This window comes from Schistocerca piceifrons, chromosome 2 (genome assembly GCF_021461385.2).
Source record: "Schistocerca piceifrons isolate TAMUIC-IGC-003096 chromosome 2, iqSchPice1.1, whole genome shotgun sequence".
In the NCBI taxonomy this organism is placed as follows: Eukaryota; Metazoa; Arthropoda; class Insecta; order Orthoptera; family Acrididae; genus Schistocerca; species Schistocerca piceifrons.
Window position 1 is genome coordinate 870,896,042 of NC_060139.1, and position 24,575 is coordinate 870,920,616.

General features: G+C 44.1%; 1 protein-coding gene and 1 pseudogene across 1 annotated transcript in view; one reads left to right on the forward strand and one right to left on the reverse strand.

The window, feature by feature from the left end:
* Positions 1-1,724: 1,724 nt before the first annotated feature.
* LOC124775015 (division abnormally delayed protein-like) overlaps positions 1,725-24,575 on the reverse strand; it is a 616,132-nt gene continuing 593,281 nt past the window's right edge. Inside the window, exons 8-9 of the mRNA XM_047249776.1 lie at positions 8,202-8,364; positions 1,725-3,696 (exon numbers count right to left, since the gene is read on the reverse strand). Of these exons, the coding sequence (XP_047105732.1) occupies positions 3,524-3,696; positions 8,202-8,364 (336 nt within the window). The 3' untranslated portion in view covers positions 1,725-3,523. The remainder of the gene's footprint in view (positions 3,697-8,201; positions 8,365-24,575) is intronic.
* LOC124778924 lies at positions 6,026-6,143 on the forward strand (annotated as a pseudogene).

The following is a 24,575-nucleotide window of genomic DNA, read 5'->3' on the forward strand; positions in this document are numbered from 1 at the left end:
AATTCTAGTCAGTTACGTCATACCTGTATTCCAGATTGGAATGCCTGGAACATTTTAACCATAGTTGCCATCACTTTACCAGTTCCTAGTTTGCTAGGGACAAATAGCATCTATGACACTATTGTTGTTCCCCTGCATAAATTCACAGATGTTCAGTTGAATATATGGGCTTTTCAGTTTTCGATCTGTACTAGAACATACAGGATGACAACTATTGAACTATATGAAATTAAAATCATCATACCTTCTGAAGAGTTTGGGTTAGCACATTCAAACTGCCTGGTTGGACACAGCGCATGATGGGAATTAGTATGTGGCACATTTGGGGGACTGAAAATCCACATTTCACAACCCAGAAGTCTCTCGACCCTCAACGGCTAACATTGTGGAGTGCAACATCCAGTCATGGAATAACTGGTGCAATATTCCTTGATGGCACAGTGACTACTGATTGGTATGTAAAGGTTTTGGAAGAAGATTTCATCCCCATTATCCAAAGTGACCCTGATTTCGACAAGGTGTGGTTCATGCAAGATGGAGCTCGACCCCACCGAAGCAGAAGAGATTTTATGTCCTGAAGGAGCACTTTGGGGACCACATTCTGGCTGTAGGGTACCCAGAAGCCACTGGCATGGGCCTCAATTGGCCGCCATATTCTCTGAATCTAAACAAATGCAACTCCTTTTTGTGGGCTATTAAAGACAAGGTGTACAGCAATAACCCCAAAACCATTGCTGAACTGATTATAGCCACTTAGGAGGTCACTGACAGCCTTGATGTTCCAACACTTCAGCGGGTCATGCAGAATTTTAGTATTCATTTGCGCCACATCATCGTCAGTGATGGCAGGCATATTGAATGTCACAACCTAAATTCAAATATCTGTAGCAATGTTTACATGTAGAATAAAGTGTGTGAATGCCGTAATTTGTAACTAATTAATGTTTTCTTTATATAGTTCAATAACTGTCACCCTGTACATAAATACATACATAAATGATGGGTCATAACTGAGAAAAATATTTCATCTTCACACATTGACCTACGACCATAAAATAGATTTTCCGTAGTTCTGTGCAACTGAAACTCATAAAATTAAGCTTATATTTGAATGTTCGTTTGTTCTTGCAGTAACACGGAGGAAAGAGCTGCAAGTCTGTACAACTCGCCACTCTGTCAACAATAGCCGTGCTTGGGCAATCAGCTGTTCCTTCTGTTAACATGGAATGAGTCCATAAAAAAGTGTCAGTGAGAGCAACATTTGTTTTAAAATTCTTATTAAATTGCTTGTAGTCTAAAATGACGTTGTTCTTTCCACCATTTTCCAAACACTACTGACTGATAGAAACAGGGCCTCAGTTTGTCGGCTGTTCATCCAATGTGAGAATGAAATGTCGTGATTTTTTTAAGTTATTCAGTGTCTCATTACATGGTTAACTTAATTTTGTGAACATTATGTCCAGGAGGGAAAGAAACAGGAAGGTTCTTGACTTGCTGTGCACAACAGCACATGGTTCTCAGTACAAAGTAATGGCAATTGACATCTTCACCATACTCAATCAATTATTAGCACTGTTTTACCACTATGAGAAGATGAGAAAATGTAGAATTCCATGTATCCATCAGCTTATAGTAAACATGTTTAGTTTCTACAACTTCTGGCCAATATGCCATCCCATGAAACCATAATTTCCTACATAATTATTTTAGAAAAGTACACCATATTATGTCAACAATTTATTATTTTTTTCATTAAATACAACCAGTGTAGAATATCATATGCACAAAATAATTACTAATATGTTGTCATGATCAAAATTCAAACAAATGGTAGTCAATTTCATACTATGATGTAACACACCTCATCCACTGTTTGCACTATGGGACCAACAGTTCCTAAGGACATCATTCGCCATAATTTACAACCACCACACATGTACAACCACTAATCTTCGAAACGTTTATCACAGTTTTTTTTTTGCTTCTCACAACAAACTCAACATGCAAATGTTGAGCAATAAAATCACGAACCATCAACATATATTACATTTTTAAAGAAAAATTATCGTCCATTCATATTACTAATAAACTAAATATCTATTCGTCCATTAGTCTGCTATATCTTGTTTGCTTGCAGTCTGGCGATTGTCATATAGCCAATAGAGCCAACTCAATGCTCCACTAAATGAAACACAAAAAAATAAGTACCAGAAGGTGAGATTCTTTTGTTCGCTACATATGTCACTGTTCAGCTAGAAAGTGTTAAATTAGGCAACTTTCATTAAGCTGAACTGATTCATCATACGACACAAAACAGACATAAACTTTCAAAATCCATGAACTAACAATATTACATTAGTAGATACTCTATCATGATGTTGACTGTGCGAGTATATTCGGCACTGAAACAATTTTGCTGAATTGTTATTTATGTAGAGGTATGATTAGGAAGCGAAACTAAACTAACAATTCAATGCTGCCTTCTGTTGCGATAGTTAGTCAGGATGCCAAAACAGGTTTGGTCTTGCTATAGTGATTAAAAGAATGAAAAACATAAATAAATAGTCGTGCTACTTAAATTGTGGATAGAGACAGCTGCTATTTTTGCCATAATTCTCACAAATGATTAATACATCTTAATTATGGTTATGTTCTCTTATCTGTCAAATTTAGGAAGTATTCCCATAAATATTGGGGTACACTAAAGACTGTGCGTTCTATGCACGGTCAATGACAAATTCCTTATCACCCGAATTTGTTTTCATTCACAGAATGAATAGAAATTGAAGATTTGTTCTGCCATTGCAGTCTGCTGGTGGTATACATATTTTAGGCCGTTCTGATGGATTACTTCCTGAGAACATAAGATCTGAAAGTGGCACAAAGAAACAGTTAAATAATTTAAGGTCAGGTACTCTGCGTCTTTTGGAAAATAACACATTTTCCTCATAGCATATTTTACAGAACTCACTAAATTTTGCCTATAAAACTATTTGCTACAACCTAATTGTTTTTATTGTTGTTGGAACATTTTGGGTGAAATCATTTTGGGTATCAGGTTGTGTCATCTTGCTGCCTTCCAGCCATTTACAAAGAAAGACAATATTTCAACTGTCTTTACAATGGTCGTCTTCAGGGCAACGAAATATTACTATCGTCACACTGTGGAGAACTGCTCCAAAGATGGCTGAACTGTCAGTACAGTTTTGTGGATTTTCTTTAGTGCAACAAAATGATGCAGTCAAATATAATACCCAAATAGATCTTATTCGAACTGACTCTGACCCTGGAAACCTATGCGCTTATGAAGGAAATCTATTTATCTGTGAGTGTAATAGGGTGGCCGTGCTTCATCAACATGGTGTGTGCAAAGTTAAACTCCTCTCAGAACTTGCAGCAGCAATCTCTAATGGCTCTTCTGCACCACTCATGCAGCAAAAATGGAATTTGTAGCACTGCTTTTTTTCCGCCTGTTGTTATCCACCAAAATGCAGACTGCTTGTTGGCCAGGGTGAGTTCGTCTCTAGCCGTCTCTGTGACACAGCACTGTAACAATTGCGCCATATGCGATGAGCAGAAGACTCCATGACATGGGCGCCCTGCGGCCGGCGGAAGACTCTGCTGGAGGTTTGTCGGCGCCGACTCCTGGTGACACCTGCACATTCTCTGTTGCACTTCGGTCTCCTCCTTCTGGCACTGCAAAATGAAATGGTTGACATGTAGTTAGACATAGCTATAGTGTATATCAAATATGGAAATTTTGTAGAAATAATATCAATGTCCCACAAAATATTCATACATTGATATTATGCTGCTGATACATCGACAATATTCATACATTTATATAATTGGAACCCACATAATTGTGAGCTTGCTGTAATACCTAGAGCTAACACCCCACTACAACAAGTTTATAAAACACAGAAACCTAGACTATGTCCACCCTGCGACAGGCTAAGAGCATTTGCAGGTGCCTTTATCAGAAGGCCTATGATAACATTGTGGGATGTGCTGTAGTCTGGATTTCACCGCAATCACACGCATTGCTCCTATCATATTGGAAGGTATTACTAAACTGACTTTGATTCTTCCTACTCCAAATCTGATTTGAGTGATCGTAGTGATTTCTCTAGCAGTGCTCTTTCTGGGTTTGAAATGGTAAGTTGTCATAGAGTACATGATTTGAGATGTGGCATTCTTCTGTATATTTCATGTCTGCTGTGACATAGCAGCACTATTCCAGCCAGTATGTGGCAAATGAACTTATTAAAACCAAGATTCAGAATTGCATTCATATGAATTCACAGCTTGTGTATATAGTAACTACTTAATTATTTTTTCATTCACTTAGACTTCTTGGGAGTCTATAAATTCCACATGTATTACACATACACTACTGGCCATTAAAATTGCTACACTGCCACTGTCCAGTTTCTGTATTTTTTGGTCCACTGAAGACATGCAACTTCTTGTACCAATGTGAGCAACAGCCTTTTTCTAGGCACCCTACTGCAAATATCCATTGCATGCTGCTCTCTTGGCAGTGTTCACTCTGAAAGTGGCTGAGATGGACCTGTAATCACTGACAGCAGCAATTCCTCTGGGGTTTGAAAGTATAACTGACAAGGCCTAACACTCCTATCCAGCTGCATTAGGAAATTTTTACGACAACTGTTCCTATGGTGTCTTACAGGGCCACGAGAGACACATCATTCCTTGTAGACACTTTGAATACACAGCGTTACAATAATCCCAAATGACCTACAGACCTGGTGCCAGTGTTTCAATGAACGCCACTTTGGCTACTTGCTTGTCCCTGAGCCAGTGGGCCGGCTGTTGTGGCCGAGCGGTTCTAGGCACTTCAGTCCGGAACCGCGCTGCTGCTATGGTCACAGGTTCGAATCCTGCTTCGGACATGGATGTGTGTGATGTCCTTAGGTTAGTTAGGTTGAAGTAGTTCTAAGTCTAGGGGACTGATGACCTCAGATGTTAAGTCCCACAGTGCTCAGAGCCATTTGAACCATCTGAGCCAGTGGTGCTCGTGTAGCTAGATGGTGACCCATCCAAGAACTGAGTCTAACATTGCAGGGAAGTGGTGTTTCCAAAATGGCACTCCGTGTTCATAAACTATCAATGCAGGCAGCTTCGTTCACTGTATGGTCAAGGGCACATCTGTCCAACACAATAGCTCTTTTCTACCATTCTCTCACATCTCCAAGTCAACCCACCTGACTGTGCGGAGAATAATGTGGCCTTTAGATGCGCAGTTGGCAGAGCACGTGTGGGGAGAATGGTAGAGGAAGGGGCTGCAGGCAGGTGCTTTAGGAAAAATGCTGAGCACTGGAGGGAAGTGCCATTCGAAACGGAGCCCTAACCTCACATATTTTGTAAATATTAAGTGGAGCCGCTCCACGCCCACACTTGCATGTTGACGATTCAAGCTACTCCACTGCAAATGCAACGAAAGCAGTGATTTATTTTCGCCTGTCTTGTTAACAGTTCGTAGCTTTCAGAGAAGCGTTATGAGTCGGAAATTGTGAGTAAAATCTACATTTCTCCTATTGCCACGTTAAAATTTGCTTCTTTTGCCAACACGCGGCGGAGTTTACTCAGTGTCACCTCACTAAGTTGTGGACATGCAATTGTGAAAGAATTATGAAACAGTGATTTATTAAGTGACGAATTGAGGAAAAGTAAGGTAAATATCTTGCGATAAAGCGCATCCTCAGTACAAAAATAAACTTGCAACATATTCACTTGTGGTATAAAACCCACAGCATTTCTCATTTGACCAGCTATCGATGGCCCTTTAAAATTACGTTCTTTCATCGAAAAAAGTCTGTAGTTTCTGGAATAACAAGGTAAATAATGAACTTCTGCATAATAACCATATGTGAAAATGAAAATACTCCCCTATTCGCATGCTACCATTTGGCAAAATCTCATTTCAACAAACGCAAAATCATAGCAACCCTCATTTTTCATTGTGCGCTTTTTCGAATTTCGCACAGCGTCTTTCTTAAAAGGCAACGGCCTTGCCGCAGTGGCTACACCGGTTCCCGTGAGATCACCGAAGTTAAGCGCTGTCGGCCGTGGCCGGTACTTGGATGGGTCACCATCCAGGCTGCCACGTGCTGTTGCCATTTTCGGGGTGTACTCAGCCTCGTGATGTCAATTGAGGAGCTACTCGACGGAATAGAAGCGGCTTTGGTCAAGAATACCATCATAACGACCGCGAATGCGGTGTGCTAACCACACGCCCCTCCTATCCGCGTCCTCCACTGGGGATAACGCGGTGGTCGGATGGTCCCAATGGGCCACTTGTGGCCTGTAGACGGAGTGGAGTGGTCTTCCTTAAATGCAAATATCACAATAACTAAGGCTATTAACGAAATGATGCGCATGTCATCATGAAGCTGACATATAGAGCTATACGTAACGCACAAGTGAAACATTTTTATTGAATAGTTTCTGTAAAATCGTTTGAGAAAGATTGCAGGGTATGCACCTCGATTTCGTCATTGCCAACTGGCTCAACGGCATGCAAATGTGGTCGGCCTCCCCTTAGGAACAAACGAAACGAATGAACTCGCCCTGCACGTTGGACGGAAACTGATTACTGTGCACTGGCCACTGTATCCTGTGTGGATTCCACACAGACAACAGATTTGGATGACTTACGGCGGTGGTGGTACCAGTACTGCACCAGCTGCAATGCTTCAAAGAGACCGGTGCGCTCTTTTTGTCTCGTTGACTTACATTTTACACTACTGGCCATAAAAATTGCTACACCATGAAGAAATGCAGATGATAAACGGGTATTCACTGGACAAATATATTATACTAGAACTGACCTGTGATTACATTTACACGCAATTTGGGTGCATAGATCCTGAGAAATCAGTACCCAGAACAACCACCTCTGGCCGTAATAACGGCCTTGACAGGCCTGGGCATTGAGTCAAACAGAGATTGGATGGCGTGTACAGGTACAGCGGCCCATGCAGCTTCAACACGATACCACAGTTCACCAAGAGTAGTGACTGGCGTATTGTGACGAGCCAGTTACTCGGCTACCATTGACCAGACGTTTTCAATTGGAGAGAGATCTGGAGAATGTGCTGGCCAGGGCAGCAGTCGAACATTTTCTGTATCCAGAAAGGCCCTTAGAGGACCTGCAACATGAGGTCGTGCATTATCGTGCTGAAATGTAGGGTTTCGCAGGGATCGAATGAAGGGTAGAGCCGCGGGTCGTAACACATCTGAAATGTAACGTCCACTGTTCCAAGTGCCATCAATGCGAACAAGAGGTGACCGAGACGTGTAACCAATGGCACCCCACACCGTCACGCCGGGTGATACACCATTATGGCGATGACGAATACACGCTTCCAATGTGCGTTCACCGCGATGTCGCCAAACACGGATGCGACCATCATGATACTGTAAACAGAACCTGGATTCATCCGAAAAAATGACGTTTTGCCATTCGTGCACCCAGGTTCGTGGTTGAGTACACCATCGCATGCGCTCCTGTCTGTGATGCAGCGTCAAGGGTAACCGCAGCCACGGCCTCCGAGCTGATAGTCCATGCTGCTGCAAACTTCATCGATCTATTCGTGCAGATGGTTGTTGTCTTGCAAACGTCCCAATCTGTTGACTCAGGGATCGAGACGTGGCTGCACGATCCGTTACAGCCATGTGGATAAAATGCCTGTCATCTCGACTGCTAGTGATACGAGGCCGTTGGGTTCAGCACGGCGTTCCGTATTATCGTCCTGAACCCACCGATTCCATATTCTGCTAAGTGTCATTGGATCTCGGCCAACGCGAGCAGCAATGTCGCGATATTATAAACCGCAATCGCGATAGGCTACAATCCGACCTTTATCAAAGTCGGAAACGTGATGGTACGCATTTCTCCTCCTTACACGAGGCATCACAACAACGTTTCACCAGGCAACGCCGGTCAACTGCTGTTTGTGTACGAGAAATCGGTTGGAAACTTTCCTCATGTCAGCACGTTGTAGGTGTCGCCACCGGCGCCAACCTTGTGTGAATGCTCTGAAAAAGTAATCATTTGCATATCACAGCATCTTCATCCTGTCGGTTAAATTTCGCGTCTGTAGCACGTCTGGTGCAGCAATTTTAATGGGCAGTAGTGTAGAAAGGAACAGAGAGAGAGAGAGAGTGGTGCTCACCTATGGGTGCGTCCCCAGAGCCGGAGCCTTCGTCGGGCCAGGCCTCCGCGGAGTCGGCCTCGTCGTCCCACGAGTCCCCCGGCTGCTGGCCGCTGCCGCTGCCTCCCTCGTAGCGGGTGAGCGCCAGCGCGGACGGCGCCTCCGCCACCTGGCTAACCACCACCTGCAAACACCGCCACCAGCGCCGTCTCAAGAACACAGGTACGCAAACAGGACGCTTCCGCACAAAACAAGGCAAGACACACAAAGAAAATCTTATACAAAGCAGCACCTCGGCTCTGGCCCAGCTGGAAAGAAAAAGCACTTTCTTACATCACGAGAAATATTGCACAAGAAAAGAAAAATGCCTTCTCAGCCAGACAATTCCGAGTGAGCCATGTTGAGAACTGACCACACCTACAGGTTCATCAGAATCCTCCGGAGACACAGATGAAGGTAATGGCACCGCCCTGTGAGCTCTGCATGATTAAATACGACGATCCAAAGCTGGCAGAATTAGGTGAGTAGATTCAGTGTGAAGGCAACGGCAGGGAATGGTACCACGACTAATGTGTTAGTGCAGTGATGGAGACGGCATTTACTTGTGGAAAAACATGTTAATTTTTTATGAGATAAAGGTATCTTTGTACTGACCGTATTAACTAGTTTTATGACGCGATCCACCTCACTCGAAGAAGGCGAAAAGGTCATACAGGCCATTCCCCGTCCTGCAATTTGGTTCCACTGAATGTAAAAATAAACTGTGCGAAGTCTTGACACATTACGATATATAGAAAAAAATGGAAAACCATAAAACCGCGAAAAAACCATAAGGTTTTTTTTATTTTTTAATTGAACTTAACTTCTGAGGTCATCAGTCCCCTAGAACTTAGAACTAGTTAAACCTCACTAACTTAAAGACATCACACACATCCATGCCCGAGGCAGGATTCGAACCTGAGACCGTAGCGGTCACGCGGTTCCAGACTGTAGCGCCTAGAACCGCTCGGCCACTCCGGTCGGCACCATAAGTTTCTCAAAAGATTACGTTTAACGTGAAAAATTCAAGTACTCCGTTGATGTAATCGAGTTATTTACTTCCTTTATAAATGAATGCCTTCTCATTTCACAGATCGCATTGGTCAGGTGACATGATGGGTCAGCTACACCACAGCCGGCCGCGGTGACCGAGCGCTTCTAGGCGCTTCAGTCCGGAACTGCGCGACTGCTACAGCCGCAGGTTCGAATCCTGCCTCGGGCATGGATGTGTGTGATGTCCTTAGGTTAGTTAGGTTTAAGTAGTTCTAAGTTCTAGGGGACTGATGACCTCAGATGTTAAATCCCATTGTGCCCACAACCAGATACACCAAGCCAGATACGGGGAGAGAGAGAGAGAGAGAGAGAGAGAGACTGGTTCAAATGGCTCTGAGCACTATGGGACTTAACTGCTGTGGTCATCAGTCCCCTAGAACTTAGAACTACTTAAACGTAACCAACCTAAGGACATCACACACATCCATGCCTTAGGCAGGATTCGAGCCTGCGACCGAAGCGGTGGCGCGGTTCCAGACTGTAGCGCCTAGAACCGCTCGGCCACACCGGCCGGCCAGAGAGAGAGGAAGAGAGAGAGAGGGGGGGGGCTGTAGAGGGCAGACCAGCTGAGCCACGTTTCTTCGTTTCTTCCTATGACCCAACCTACATCAGTCGTCTTTCACTTGTGAGGGGAAGCAACTGTTGTAGCAAGAACAATGAATTCGTGTTCAGTTTGTTTATGAGTGAATATTCATTTGATCGAGTATTAGTCGCATGAAGTAACCGGAAGCAAACTTCTGTCTCTGCGCACGTAAATTAACTGTGTCAAAGCGCTCTCCTTGATGAAGCACCATCTCGTGCTCCAGGTGTTATTCGTCATGCAAGAGGAATGATAAAATCTTTTTATTGCTTTGAAATGTTTATCCTCCTTTATGAATTCGAACTATTAGCACATGAAGAGATTATAATTTGTATTTTCAAAAATGGTTCAAATGGCTCTGAGCACTATGGGACTCAACATCTGTGGTCATAAGTCCCCTAGAACTTAGAACTACTTAAACGTAACTAACCTAAGGACATAACACACATCCATGCCCGAGGCAGGATTCGAACCTGCGACCGTAGCGGTCACGCGGTTCCAGACTGAAGCGCCTTTAACCGCACGGCCACACCGGCCGGCATTTGTATTTTCATTGTCAGTATGTCGAAGGGTGGTCGTGTGCCCCTTCGGCAGCCAAAGCACCTATTTAGATTTCAAGATTATTTCAAAACTTTTGTAAAGTCCGATTTTCGACATATCGCTCGCGTGTTCTCGCCAAAATCGAAAAATCATTTACAGTATCTACGCACTGAATCTGTAGCCTTGCCATTCTTTGACTCTAGTGATTGTCTGCATCTAAAATAAAAGCGGTCACTTTACTGAATCGTTAGACAGGACCTTCAGACTAAAATAATAAAAGGATACAAGTAGAAACCGATCAACAAATCACAGAAACCATAAAAAAACAAGAACTTTGTAATAAACCAACACAAACTTTTACCAGCTTCGATTTGAGTGACGATTTCTATATGTCGTATTCGTCAATGTGGGATTAAAATCTAGATTTCCTCAACTCACTACACGTTCCACGAAATGTCGGACGAACTGCCCGACGTTCGTAACTTGCTGCCACGATGTTTCGACGCAGAGTCATCTTCAGGACTTTACCGTAGAGAATACATTGAACTCCCCTATTTCACACCTTGCCAGCACAAGGGAGGCGCAAACAGTCATCACTGCGCATGAGCTGCCTGAGCTCACGCGCTTCTGCTTCAAGTCATTGCGCTGCGTCCAGCACCCTCCGCAATGAAAACTACCTATCATCTTCATTTGGTAAAATCACATGCATAGCATGAAGATCGGTTCACAGAATTCCACGCAGTAACACTAGAAACTGCCGTCACAACTGTTACGCGTCAGGCAGTCGTATTTCCATGGCTTCATTGCTTATGAAGTTCCAAAAGTTTGACGTATGGCTCACAATTTTCGTTTCATTGTGTTTCATCTAATGACAAGTAGAAAAACAGCATTCGGGACAGTGAACTTGCTGGCCTGGAGGAGGCGAGTATACTGTTGGTGTTCACCAATGGTCTACAGAACAATGCGTGTCGTTCGCCATACGTAAATTTGCGTCACGCGCTAAGCATCCGTGAACACCTGACGCTCTGCTCTAGGTCATCTTTGACATGTCCCCTAAGCGCCGAGACGTTTGGAGGACTAAATATCAATTTATTTTGTTGGGGTTGTTGTTGTGGGGGAGGAGACCAGACAGCAAGGTCATCGGTCTCATCGGATTAGGGAAGGACGGGGAAGGAAGTCGGCCGTGCCCTTCCAGAGGAACCATCCCGGCATTTGCCTGGAGCCATTTAGGAAAATCACGGAAAACCTAAATCAGGATGGCCGGACGCGGGATTGAACCGTTGTCCTCCTGAATGCGAGTCTAGTGGCTAACCACTGCGCCATCTCGCTCGGTCAATTTATTTTGTCTTCATACTCTGCCTGTTTTCGTGGAAACATTTCCAACATATGGCAGGTAAGCTAAAAGTTCATTCCTGTTCTTGTGCCGCCATCTGTAGGCAAAAAGTACATCTAGGAGACAATGTGTTCCAACAACGCCGTAATGTCGGCCGCAAACCTTCTGGCGATGAGATATAGCGAGTCCACCAAAAGCTTTTTTATAAAACGGGAAACGACATCCGAACTGAGCAGTAAATCGTTCTTTCCATCTGAAGTGGCGCAAGTGACTTACGCCTTGGGATAAATTAGCTAGAATATTTTATATGATGAGGACACTTGCCTACAATAGATTTGAGTAAAGACCGAAAGTTCTTGAACATAGATATTTGAAACACACCTTCGTTATGGATGTTAGAAGGCCCATCGTCTCTACATCTAGTTAATACACTGAAAATCGTAAATTATCCACTTAAAAAGGCGAAAAACTTACGAAAGTCTGCAATAAATTATTTATAGTAAACAAGAAACGGAAGCAGCATGTGCTTCAGCTTGTATCTGAGTATTCCTTGTGCAAATTTTCGTTTTTATTTTCAATTGTAACGGCCTAGGTGTACCCTTTCTCCTTTTCTTATAACAGACCAATCCTCACAAAATTATTTTTTTGGCGCAACAGAAACAAACTGAGGGTAGCATGAAAAAAGAAAAAAAACTTGAAAACTAAAAGCAAAGCCGCAACAGCAGTGATCAGTTTTTCAAGAGAACAATGAAATGTCAGCAGTTTTGAACGGCAATTAGCAATACGGTTTAGGATAATGTAGTTCATGATTGTGCATTATTTTTAAACCACTCGTTATAGTCAATCATTAACATGAAACTGAATATAGTTTATATTTGAAGAATATATTTCCCATAATTCCAGGTTGTGAGTTTTTGTATGTGTTCCATTGCGCATTATTAAGAATTCTCGGCAGAGACTGTTTCCTTTATATTGTTAACAAAACTCGCCTAAAAGTCATTAATTCTTTCTATATACCATTGCACCAAACGACGAAGCCCGCTTAATGCCCCTGTAAACGATCGAACAATTTGTCAGACTTCACTAGTCTATCAAATTATTTGGCTGTGTGCGGTTTTGTTTGACGTGTTTTTCAAACATAGATGGAGTCTGGCGTGTTTAGAGAAATTTTGATTGACGGCCGATTTAACAACACGTCGGACGTTGTTTGTGTTGATGTTTCGCCGCACATGTTAGTGAGAAGGTGTTTTCCTCGCTATATCGTGAGTTTCCACAGTCGAGCAAACTACGATAAAAGACTATATGGATAAAAACAAGAGACTGGCAGATAACACAGGGTAGGGAGGTTGCGTTTCTCCCAGCTACAAATTGCACACGAAGACCTTAGAAAGAAAATCAGTATTCTATGCACATACAAACGGGAGTGTAATAACGTAAAAAAGGTCGAAGCTCTTCAGTTCTTCCACAGACGAAGTGTATGTTCCCATGTTGTAGTACTTCAATGAAGTTCAATTAGATTTTCAGGGGTACATTTATCTCTCAATTTCAACCATTCCTATCAGCGTCTTGTTTTCCGTTTCTTCCTGACACACAGTGCTAATGTCAATGCAAGAAACGCTTTGACTGCATTGATAGCCATTCTCGCTAGTGTCACAATAGTTTGCGACAGTCACTTTAAAAGTGAGGTTTAATTTGATAAACTGTTTTGGTACGTCCGCACGCTTGTTTGACAAACCCGTGGGTAGAAAACAGCGAATTTGACAAACAAGTTCGATCGCTTACAGGGGCCTTAAACGAATAAAGTCAGATACACTCTACCTCACTTCATTTAGTGCTGGTTTTACGATCCTGTTTTACATTCCTTTCCGTAATTATCAGTTTAGCGTCAGTGTGCTTTTACAACACATTTGTGTATCATGTTTCAAGAAACTGTGTCTACAAAGTTTACGTGCCTGCTTTAATGTTTGACCCACTAAGATACGACAGTGTGCTCATTCTCTCCCGACGAATACGGCAGTGTTTGGTTCCCAGTTTGCGCTGTTAAGCACGGCAAGATCAGGTATCCCTGTGACAGATATCGAACAAACTCAAAGACACGCTGTCTAGGATCGTGCAACGGAAATTCTCCGGGATATTACTTGGAAATCACTGGAATAAAGACTACGTATATCCCGCGAAAGCCTGTTGCGTAAATTTAGAGAGCATCTAATAGAAGAGGTCTGTGCGACCATTATACTGCCACCATCGCATGTATCGCGTAGAGATCCTCAGAAGAAGCTGAGAGAGATTAGTTAACGGACAGAGGCACACAGTCAATTTTCTCTTGCTCGGTACAACATTGAAATTTCATGGGTGAAATATTTTAACCCCATCTTGATCAAAACTGGAGTACGCTAAGGCGACGAATTATCACCAATATTGCTCAACCTACTGCTGGACAATGTAATGAGGGAATCGGAAAAAACTGAAAATCCGAGAACATTGGGAACCAACGCGACTGAACAAAATAGAAGTATCAAAGCTCGCTTTAGCAAGCGACTTTGCCACACTCTCGGATGGCGAAACAATAACAACTAAGCAAATAGAAACACTAAGAGAATGTGTAGAAAAAGTTGGCATGTAAATCTCTTTCCAGAAATCTGGTTTCTTCTGCTGGAAAAAAAATGCAAGATAAAGAGAGTTACACATTTCAAATATCTGGATGAAATCCTCGAAGTTGCAGGAGGAGAAAAGATCTCACAGAAGACTCGACTACAAAATATGAAGAGAGCTTACGGCAGAACACAAGACATATATATATATATAATAAGAAATGCATGTCCATTCAAGCAAAGATCAGACACTACAACACGGCAATCAACCCTGAAATACTGAGTGAGACACTAACACTTCATGTGAAAAACGACATGGAAAGCATACTGAAGGAAAAAGTCAAAATCATGAGACAAATTCTCGGCACAAAGCTGACAAAAGAGGGATACAGATTACACCCTAGGGAAACAACAGAGGAGATGTCAAACCTAGCAGCAAATGTCGGAAAAAGAAAGTTAAAATTCTTCAGGCACATCAGCAGGCGACCACCAAGAAGACTCGCCAACAGAGTTCTGAGATACGTACAAGGTGTCAAGTCAAAAGTAACATGGATCACAGAAGTTAAACTTGACCTAGAGAAAGCACAAATCGATCCAATGGAAACTGAAGACAGAAACGTATACAAAGACAAGAAATGCAATTGGAACGTTAGGTCAGAAAATGAAGCCCCCAAAGAAACCAGGGACAAAGTGGACTGAGGATTGAAAGAGTCTGCATGGAGAAAAAATGCGAGAATCGTGGACTAGGAGAAAGAATGCTCAAATGAGGCAGATTTCTTTGCGTTATCCTACAGGGTCTCGACGCAAATAATAATAATAACAATAATTTATTTATTTACATAGTTTACGCCCACATTGGAGCACTACAGGGTCTCGACGCAAATAATAATAATAACAATAATTTATTTATTTATATAGTTTACGCCCACATTGGAGCACTAAAATCAAACATAATACAACAGTCTACAATAATTAAGTTTAAGTCTTAGCAGTCAGCAATTTCTTCGTTTCCCAAAACTTCTTCATTCGCTGTGATCTGGCTGCTCGTTTTTCTGCAGATATGGCATACTTCTTCCGTTCTGATGATAATAATAAATAATAATAATAATAATTATCACCAATACTAGAAAAACACAAACAATCTTTTTGACAGCTGAGAAGAGACTAAATATCTACATCTACAGCCATACTCGCGCATGGTTGACACTGTACACATACATTCCACATATGTTTACCTACACAACAACGAAAACGTCAAACTAAATTGACTAATATAAATCGCTAAATTACAAAATTCTCGTTATTTTTGGAACACATCTCGAGCATACAGCCTAAGTTAGTACAGGTCCAAAAGTACTTCAGTTTTATGATAGCCTTATTATTTGTAAAAAGTACACTCAGTAAACTCTGCGAACAATGCGAATATATGAAAACTGTAGTACTCTTCAGCATTTATGAGAGCAAGCAACATGATTACAGGGTCACAGTAGTTTGTATAAAGGTCCTTCTGTGTGTGTTCTTCGTAAGCGGGTTTACCAAAGGTTAAAGTTAAGATGGAAGAATAAGTTTTGAAACTCATCTGTACATTAATGTATTCTTACCGTAGATACACGATCAGACAGTTTTGACACGTCGCTTCATACACCCATGTTCAGGAAAAAAACAGAACATGTTGAACGGCTAGACATAGGACGATAATATTCACAGTTCATGTACACTGGTACGTTCTGCAGAAATGATTAACATTTGAAGCTTGTCAGTTCGCTGGTTCAGTATCAACACAGATATCGCGGCGTAACACCACCCACCGTTGGCAATAAACCGAAGGTAATGGATTGACTTGGATGGACTTGAGCAGACGTGCAGGATGCCTCGCAGACGTATGCGCGAACCGTACCATCAGACGAGTGAGTTTGAAAGAGGGCGCATTATTCGAATGAGAAAAGTGATGCTTCCACCCGGGAAATTGCTGCTCGTGTGGAATGAAGTGTTTCGGCAGCGCAACTTGTGTGTGCAGAGCGATTCACGGAAGGCCGTAGAACACGACGACGCGGGTCAGTTCGCACCACCCAGACCACTGCAGGACAGATCGCGCGTCGTTCAAAAAAAAATGTTCAAATGTGTGTGAAATCTTATGGGATTTAACTGCTAAGATCATCAGTCCCTAAGCTTACACACTACTTAACCTAAATTATCCTAAGGACAAACACACACACCCATGCCCGAGGGAGGACTCGAACCTCCGCCTGCGCGTCGTTCACTTCTCCGCCTATCTTTAACGAATGTGCAGAAACATGCACAACGGCAATGGTGTGTGAAAGACATCACTGGGGACAAAAGGGTATCAGATAGTGTTTTCAGACGAATCCAGGTTCTGTTTGTTTGAAAACGATGGCTCCATTCTGGTTCACCACAGACAGCGGGAGCGGCTCACAGAGACCGCATTCACACAAGACACACAGTACCAGCTCAAGGCCTTATGGTGTGGGGTGCTATTGGGTGCAACCACAAATAACAGTCGGTGCATGTCCAGGGCACTGTGGCCAGTGTAACCTGCGTGAATGACATGCTCCGACCTGTAGCCATACTATTTCAACACTACAACCACGACACCATTTTTTAGGAAGACAATGCACGACCACATGTTGCTGCTCGAACACATGCCTTCTTGGTGTCACCGGATGTCAGCCTTTTGTCCTGGCCCGCCGGATTACCAGACTTGTAGCCAATCGAAAATGTGTGGGATGTGGTGACCCAATGCCAACCACCACATATGGACTGTAAAACCAGGTGAATGCAGCATGGATGGCTTACCACAGGACGCCATTCGCGCCTTATACGCGTCGATGCCATCACACATGGAACAAGTTATCAGGGCCCATGCCTACTAGGCAACAGGACATGTGCTGAACCGAAGTGACTGAAATGCTGATCATTTCTGCAGGACATACTAACGTACATGTCTTGTGAATATGAACGGCCTCTCTCTAGTCTTCAAGCTGATCTGTTCCTTTTTTCCGAACATGAGTGTAGTAGCCTCAGTGTGTATAAAAGACAAGAGATTATACGAGGGCGAGTCAAATGAAAACCTTAAATAGTTTTTTAAATATTATTTATTGTGCAGAAGTGGTACAAAGCTGTATCACTTTTCAGTATAATCTCCCCCACGCTCAATGCAAGTCCTCCAGCGCTTACAAAGTGCATAAATTCCTTTAGAAAAAAATTCTTTTGATAATACGCGCAACCACTCATGCACCGCGTGGCGTACCTCTTCATCAGAACGTAACTTCTAACCTCCCATTGCGTCTTTGAGTGGTCCAACCATATGGAAATCACTTGGGGCAAGGTCTGGTGAGTATGGTGGAGGAGGAAGACACTCAAAATGCATGTCTGTGATTGTTGCAACTGTTGTACGGGCACTGTCATGTTGCAAAAGGACACCTGCTGACAGCAATCCACGTCGCTCTGATTTGATTCCAGGTCGCAGATGATATTTTAGGAGATCTGTGTATGATGAACTGGTGACAGTGGTACCTCTAGGCATGTAATGCTCCAAAATGACGCCTTTTTTCTCCCAAAAAAGGGTCAGCATAACCTTCCCTGCTGATGGTTCTGTTCGAAACTTCCTTGGTTTTGGTGATGAGGAATGGTGCCATTCCTTGCTCGCTCTCTTCGTTTCCAGCTGGTGAAAGTGGACTCAGGTTTCGTCCCCAGTAACGATTCTTCCATGGAAGCCATAACCTTCCCCTTTAAAAGCGCCGAAGAAGTTCTTCACAAGCATCAACACGTCGTTCTCTCATTTCAGGAGTCAGCTGCCGTGGCACCTATCTTGCAGACACTTTGTGCACATCATGCACAATGGGGTGTGCTGTCCCACGACTAATATGTAAACATGCTGCAATGTCATTCAGTGTCACTCGGCGATTTTCCTTCACTATTGCTTCAACTGCTGCAATGTTCTGTGGAGTCACAACTCGCTGTGCCTGACCTGGACGAGGAGCATCTTCCACTGAAGTCACACCATTTGCGAACTTCCTACTCCATTCGTAGACTTGCTGCTGTGACAAACATGCATCATCGTACTGAACCTTCATTTGTCGATGAATTTAAATAGGTTTCACACCTTCACTGCGCAAAAACCGAATAACAGAACGCAGTTCTTTCCTGTTGCAAGTCACAAGTGGGGCGGCCACCTTTATACTGATACTGCGACGGTATGTATGCATCTGTACTATGCTGCCACCTACAGGCCATTCTCCACCCTGTTTGTAGCACGCTTACCAGCTTACAGGATAACGGCGCGAAATTTCGATTTGTTATTACAAATTTAAGGTTCTCCTTTGACTCACCCTCGTATTTAACTATTTACTTGTTACAACAGTGGTTTCTTCTTGCTAAGTGAACTGAATTAATAAAAATTAACGGTGGCAGGTTGTTTTAATGTTAGGACTAATGTTCATATGTTGATGAGACAATGGTTCAAAATTCGAAGAGCGTAGTGCAATATCCGCGGCGAACGTAGGCTCCAGGCGATACAGCAGAGTCATCTAGGCTGCCTACGAAGCAGGCGTACGCGGCGAGATGACACCATAGAGAGATGACCCGGCGTACGAAGGGCAAAGTCTTTGCTGCACTATTTTTCTGAACCGGTGACATGGACGAAGTTAGAGATCTGCTCACTACCCTTCGTCCCGTCACGTATTCAGAGGCTACATGTCCCTGAAAAGCGAAGTGGAGAGTCAACCGGAGTACAACTGGAGACTCAGCAAGTCTAGTATTTCCGGGACCGACATCCTGCCAGCTAGTACAACGGTACGACGAGCGACGCTCGCCCACCACACTCATCGCTCAGAGAATGGGCTTCTTGGACGTGTCACTTAACCTGACTAGGACCCGTTACAACGTTATTACTAGCCGAATACTGCATCTGACGTCGGTGCTCCTCAGAAGAGACTTAAATACTGCGTATACTTTATTCAGCAGTAAATCTTGCGAACTCTTACTCAGAACTGATGTAAAATTCACTGCCTCTGTGTACTCACTTATTACTTAAAAACGTCTTTGCCTTTGGTAGTTCCGGGAATTCCCTTGCAACAGAGGTACTGTTAAGCTATGTTTCCTTCAGCAATGAAACGAATAAAAGAAACGAGCTGAGCTAGGCCACTTACATCATCAGATTCATCTCGCTGAACTGCAGACATTAAATTTGTTTCACGAACTCTAGTTCTAACAGAATGTTCAATGTTTTTATGCATACACTGAATATGTCTTCCAACTACACTCCTGGAAATTGAAATAAGAACACCGTGAATTCATTGTCCCAGGAAGGGGAAACTTTATTGACACATTCCTGGGGTCAGATACATCACATGATCACACTGACAGAACCACAGGCACATAGACACAGGCAACAGAGCATGCACAATGTCGGCACTAGTACAGTGTATATCCACCTTTCGCAGCAATGCAGGCTGCTATTCTCCCATGGAGACGATCGTAGAGATGCTGGATGTAGTCCTGTGGAACGGCTTGCCATGCCATTTCCACCTGGCGCCTCAGTTGGACCAGCGTTCGTGCTGGACGTGCAGACCGCGTGAGACGACGCTTCATCCAGTCCCAAACATGCTCAATGGGGGACAGATCCGGAGAACTTGCTGGCCAGGGTAGTTGACTTACACCTTCTAGAGCACGTTGGGTGGCACGGGATACATGCGGACGTGCATTGTCCTGTTGGAACAGCAAGTTCCCTTGCCGGTCCAGGAATGGTAGAACGATGGGTTCGATGACGGTTTGGATGTACCGTGCACTATTCAGTGCCCCCTCGACGATCACCAGTGGTGTACGGCCAGTGTAGGAGATCGCTCCCCACACCATGATGCCGGGTGTTGGCCCTGTGTGCCTCGGTCGTATGCAGTCCTGATTGTGGCGCTCACCTGCACGGCGCCAAACACGCATACGACCATCATTGGCACCAAGGCAGAAGCGACTCTCATCGCTGAAGACGACACGTCTCCATTCGTCCCTCCATTCACGCCTGTCGCGACACCACTGGAGGCGGGCTGCACGATGTTGGGGCGTGAGCGGAAGACGGCCTAAGGGTGTGCGGGACCGTAGCCCAGCTTCATGGAGACGGTTGCGAATGGTCCTCGCCGATACCCCAGGAGCAACAGTGTCCCTAATTTGCTGGGAAGTGGCGGTGCGGTCCCCTACGGCACTGCGTAGGATCCTACGGTCTTGGCGTGCATCCGTGCGTCGCTGCGGTCCGGTCCCAGGTCGACGGGCACGTGCACCTTCCGCCGACCACTGGCGACAACATCGATGTACTGTGGAGACCTCACGCCCCACGTGTTGAGCAATTCGGCGGTACGTCCACCCGGCCTCCCGCATGCTCACTATACGCCCTCGCTCAAAGTCCGTCAACTGCACATACGGTTCACGTCCACGCTGTCGCGGCATGCTACCAGTGTTAAAGACTGCGATGGAGCTCCGTATGCCACGGCAAACTGGCTGACACTGACGGTGGCGGTGCACAAATGCTGCGCAGCTAGCGCCATTCGACGGCCAACACCGCGGTTCCTGGTGTGTCCGCTGTGCCGTGCGTGTGATCATTGCTTGTACAGCCCTCTCGCAGTGTCCGGAGCAAGTATGGTGGGTCTGACACACCGGTGTCAATGTGTTCTTTTTTCCATTTCCAGGAGTGTATATTATCTGCCATGGCTTTTTTTAACATCTCGTTCATACTCAGGCCCAAACACTGTTTCCAGTACAACACAGAAAGCAATTACCTCAGCTACAAGACCTTTCTGAGAGACCTTGAATTTCTTAGTGCGCATTTGACTCTGCTGATTCTGCTGTTTCAGGATTTATTTGAAATAGTCAAAATTTTTAACTTGTAAACGTCTGTGGTTGGTTACTTGATTTGGGAGAGGGGACCAAACATCGCTGTCATAGGTCACTTTGGATTACAGAAGGAGGGGGAAGGAAGTCAGCCGTGCCCTGAAGCGATTTAGGGAAATCACGGAAAACCTATACCAGGATGGGAGGACAGTGTGCTAACCACTGCGCCATCTCGCACGGTAAAACGTCGGTGTTTTGTAGAAATATGGCGCAGCAATTTATTCGTACCACTCTTGCACTGAAAGTTTTATACCACATATCACACACTCCGGTGCAGGATATCTGTCATTTTCACACCACGTGAACGCCATTTTTAAGTATTCATCATTAGACAGCCTCATTTTGTGTTCTTGCTACTGCATGATGGCACGGAACAAACAGAATTTCGGAAGCACTGTTGTTCTGCAGCTAGTGCATCTACTGAAGTTCCGGTCGCATTGCATGACTGTTGCCCCAGATCTGATGTTTCGTAAACCGTCAACAGTCTCTTTCTGGCAGTAAATTTATCTACTTCTGATGACTTCTGCAAATTATATCACTTTGAAAGAGGTAAAATAATGACATGTCACGAACGAACGAACAGAAAAAAATACTGAAGAAAAAGTGTATTATCTGCCACTATCGCCGGACCGATAGAGAGCGCCAACGTACAGCAGCAGCAGTACATACATTGATGAGCCGAGACATTATGAGCACCTGCTTAACAGCTTGTTTGGCCATATTTGGAGCGAAATACATCACTGATTCTGCGTATCAGAAGACGAACAGTTTGTTGGCAGGTTTCTCGAGGTATGTGACATTACATGTCTACGCACAGCTCATGTAATTCGCGTAAATAGCGAGTTACTGATTTGCTTACGCGGTAACGGCGCCCGATAGCGACTCATATCGGTTCCACAGGACTCGCATCAGGCGAATCGGATCGCCGCGACATCAACGTGAGTTCACTATAATGCTCCTCAAACCGCTTACCCCATTTCTGTCTCCGAGACGCGGACAAATCCGCTGAAAAGCCTGCCAGAGTGGCCGAGCGGTTCTAGGCGATACAGTCTGGAACCGCACGATCACTACGGTCGCAGGTTCGAATCCCGCCTCGGGCATGGATGTGTGTGATGTCCTTAGGTTAGTTAGGTTTAAGTAGTTCTAAGTTCTAGGGGACTGATGACCTCAGGTGTCCCATAGTGCTCAGAGCCATTTCAAATCCGCTGAAAGATGACATCGCCGCCGGCGAAGGCATCAAGTATGAAGAGTTGCAGGTGGTTCGTAGCTTTCAGCGTGTCTTCGATTACTATAACAGGTCCCATGCAATCGCAGAAGAATGTCTCCCATAGCGTAATACTGCTATCAGCCTGCGTCCATTGCGCGCTGCACGTTTCAAATCGTCGTTCACTCCGATGAAGGCGATTGTGGAGAGGACTATCGACCTAGTGTAGCAAAAACGTGACTCACTCGAAGAGTCATCAAGTTTCCATTGATCGACGGGTCGAACCCCGATAGTCCCGTGGCCACTGCAATCGTAATTGACGATGTCGTTGGGTCAACATGTGAACACGTATGAGTGGTCTGCTGAGCAGCTCCACGTTCAAAAAAGTACGATGAACGGTGTGCTCCGAAACAGTTGTGCGTGCACCACCATTGTGCTCTTTCGACAGAGATGCTACGGATCACCATTTATCCTACTTTACAGAGCAGACAAGCCTCCGAACCCGACGTACGATGAAGAGTCGTGGACGTCCAACCATTTAGTGGTAGTTTCACTGTCCTTCTACCTCTTTCCGCAGATGTTCACGACAGTAGCACGTCAACATTTGACCAGCTTCTACATCTAATGGATACTCTGCAAATCACATTCAAGTGCCTGGCAGATGGTTCATCGAACCACCTTCACAATTCTCTATTATTCCAATCTCATATAGCGCACGGAAGAAATGAACACCTATATCTTTCCGTACGACCTCTGATTTCCCTTATTTTATCGTGGTGATCGTTCTTCCCTACGTAGGCCGGTGTCAACAAAATATTTTCGCATTCGGAGGAGAAAGTTGGTGATTGGAATTTCGTGAGAAGATTCCGTCGCAACGAAAAACGCCTTTCTTTTAATGATTTCCAGCCCAAAACCTGTATCAGTTCTGTGACACTCTCTCCCATATTTCGCGATAATATGAAACGAGCTGCCTTTCTTTGAACTTTTTCGATGTACTCCGTCAGTCCTATCTGGTAAGGATCCCACACCGCGCAGCAGTATCATAAAAGAGGACGGACAAGCGTAGTGTAGGCAGTCTCCTTAGTAGGTCTGTTACATTTTCTAAGTGTCCTGCCAATAAAACGCAGTCTTTCGTAATTTTAATACCTAGGTATTTAGTTGAATTTACGGGTTTTAGATTTGACTAATTTATCATGTAACCAAACGAGTTCCTTTTAGCACTCATGTGGATACCATCACACTTTTCGTTATTTAGGGTCAACTGGCACTTTTTGCACCATTCAGATATCTTTTCTAAATCGTTTTGCAGTCTGTTTTCATCTTCTGATGACTTTATTAGTCGATAAACGACAGCATCATCTGCAAATAATCGAAGACGGCTGCTCAGATTGTCTCCAAAATCGTTTATATAGATAAGGAACAGCAAAGGGCCTATAACACTACCTTGGGGAACGCCAGAAATCACTTCTGTTTTACTCTGACTTTCCGTCAATTACTACGAACTGTGACCTGTCTGACAGGAAATCACAAATCCAGTCACATAACTGAGACGATATTCCATAAGCACGCAATTTCAACGCGAGCCGCTTGTGTGGTACAGTGTCAAAAGCCTTCCGGAAATCCAGAAATACGGAATCGATCTGAAATCCCTTGTCAATAGCACTCAACATTCATGCGAATAAAGAGCTAGTTGTGTTTCGCAGGAACGATGTTTTCTAAACCCATGTTGACTGTATGTCAATAGATCGTTTCCTTCGAGGTAATTCATAATGTTCGAAGACAATATATGTTCTAAAATCCTGCTGCATATCGACGTTATGGATACGGGCCTGTAATTTAGTGGATTACTCCTAGCCGGTCGGAGTGGCCGCGCGGTTCTAGGCGCTACAGTCTGGAGCCGAGCGACCGCTACGGTCGCAGGTTCGAATCCTGCCTCGGGCATGGATGTGTGTGATGTCCTTAGGTTAGTTAGGTTTAATTAGTTCTGAGTTCTAGGCGTCTGATGACCTCAGAAGTTAAGTCACATTTGAACCATTACTCCTACTACCTTTCTTGAATATTGGTGTGACCTGTGCAACTTTCCAGTCTATCTTTCGTCGAGCGAACGGTTGTATATGATTGTTAAGTATGGAGGTAATGCATCAGCAAACTCCGAAAG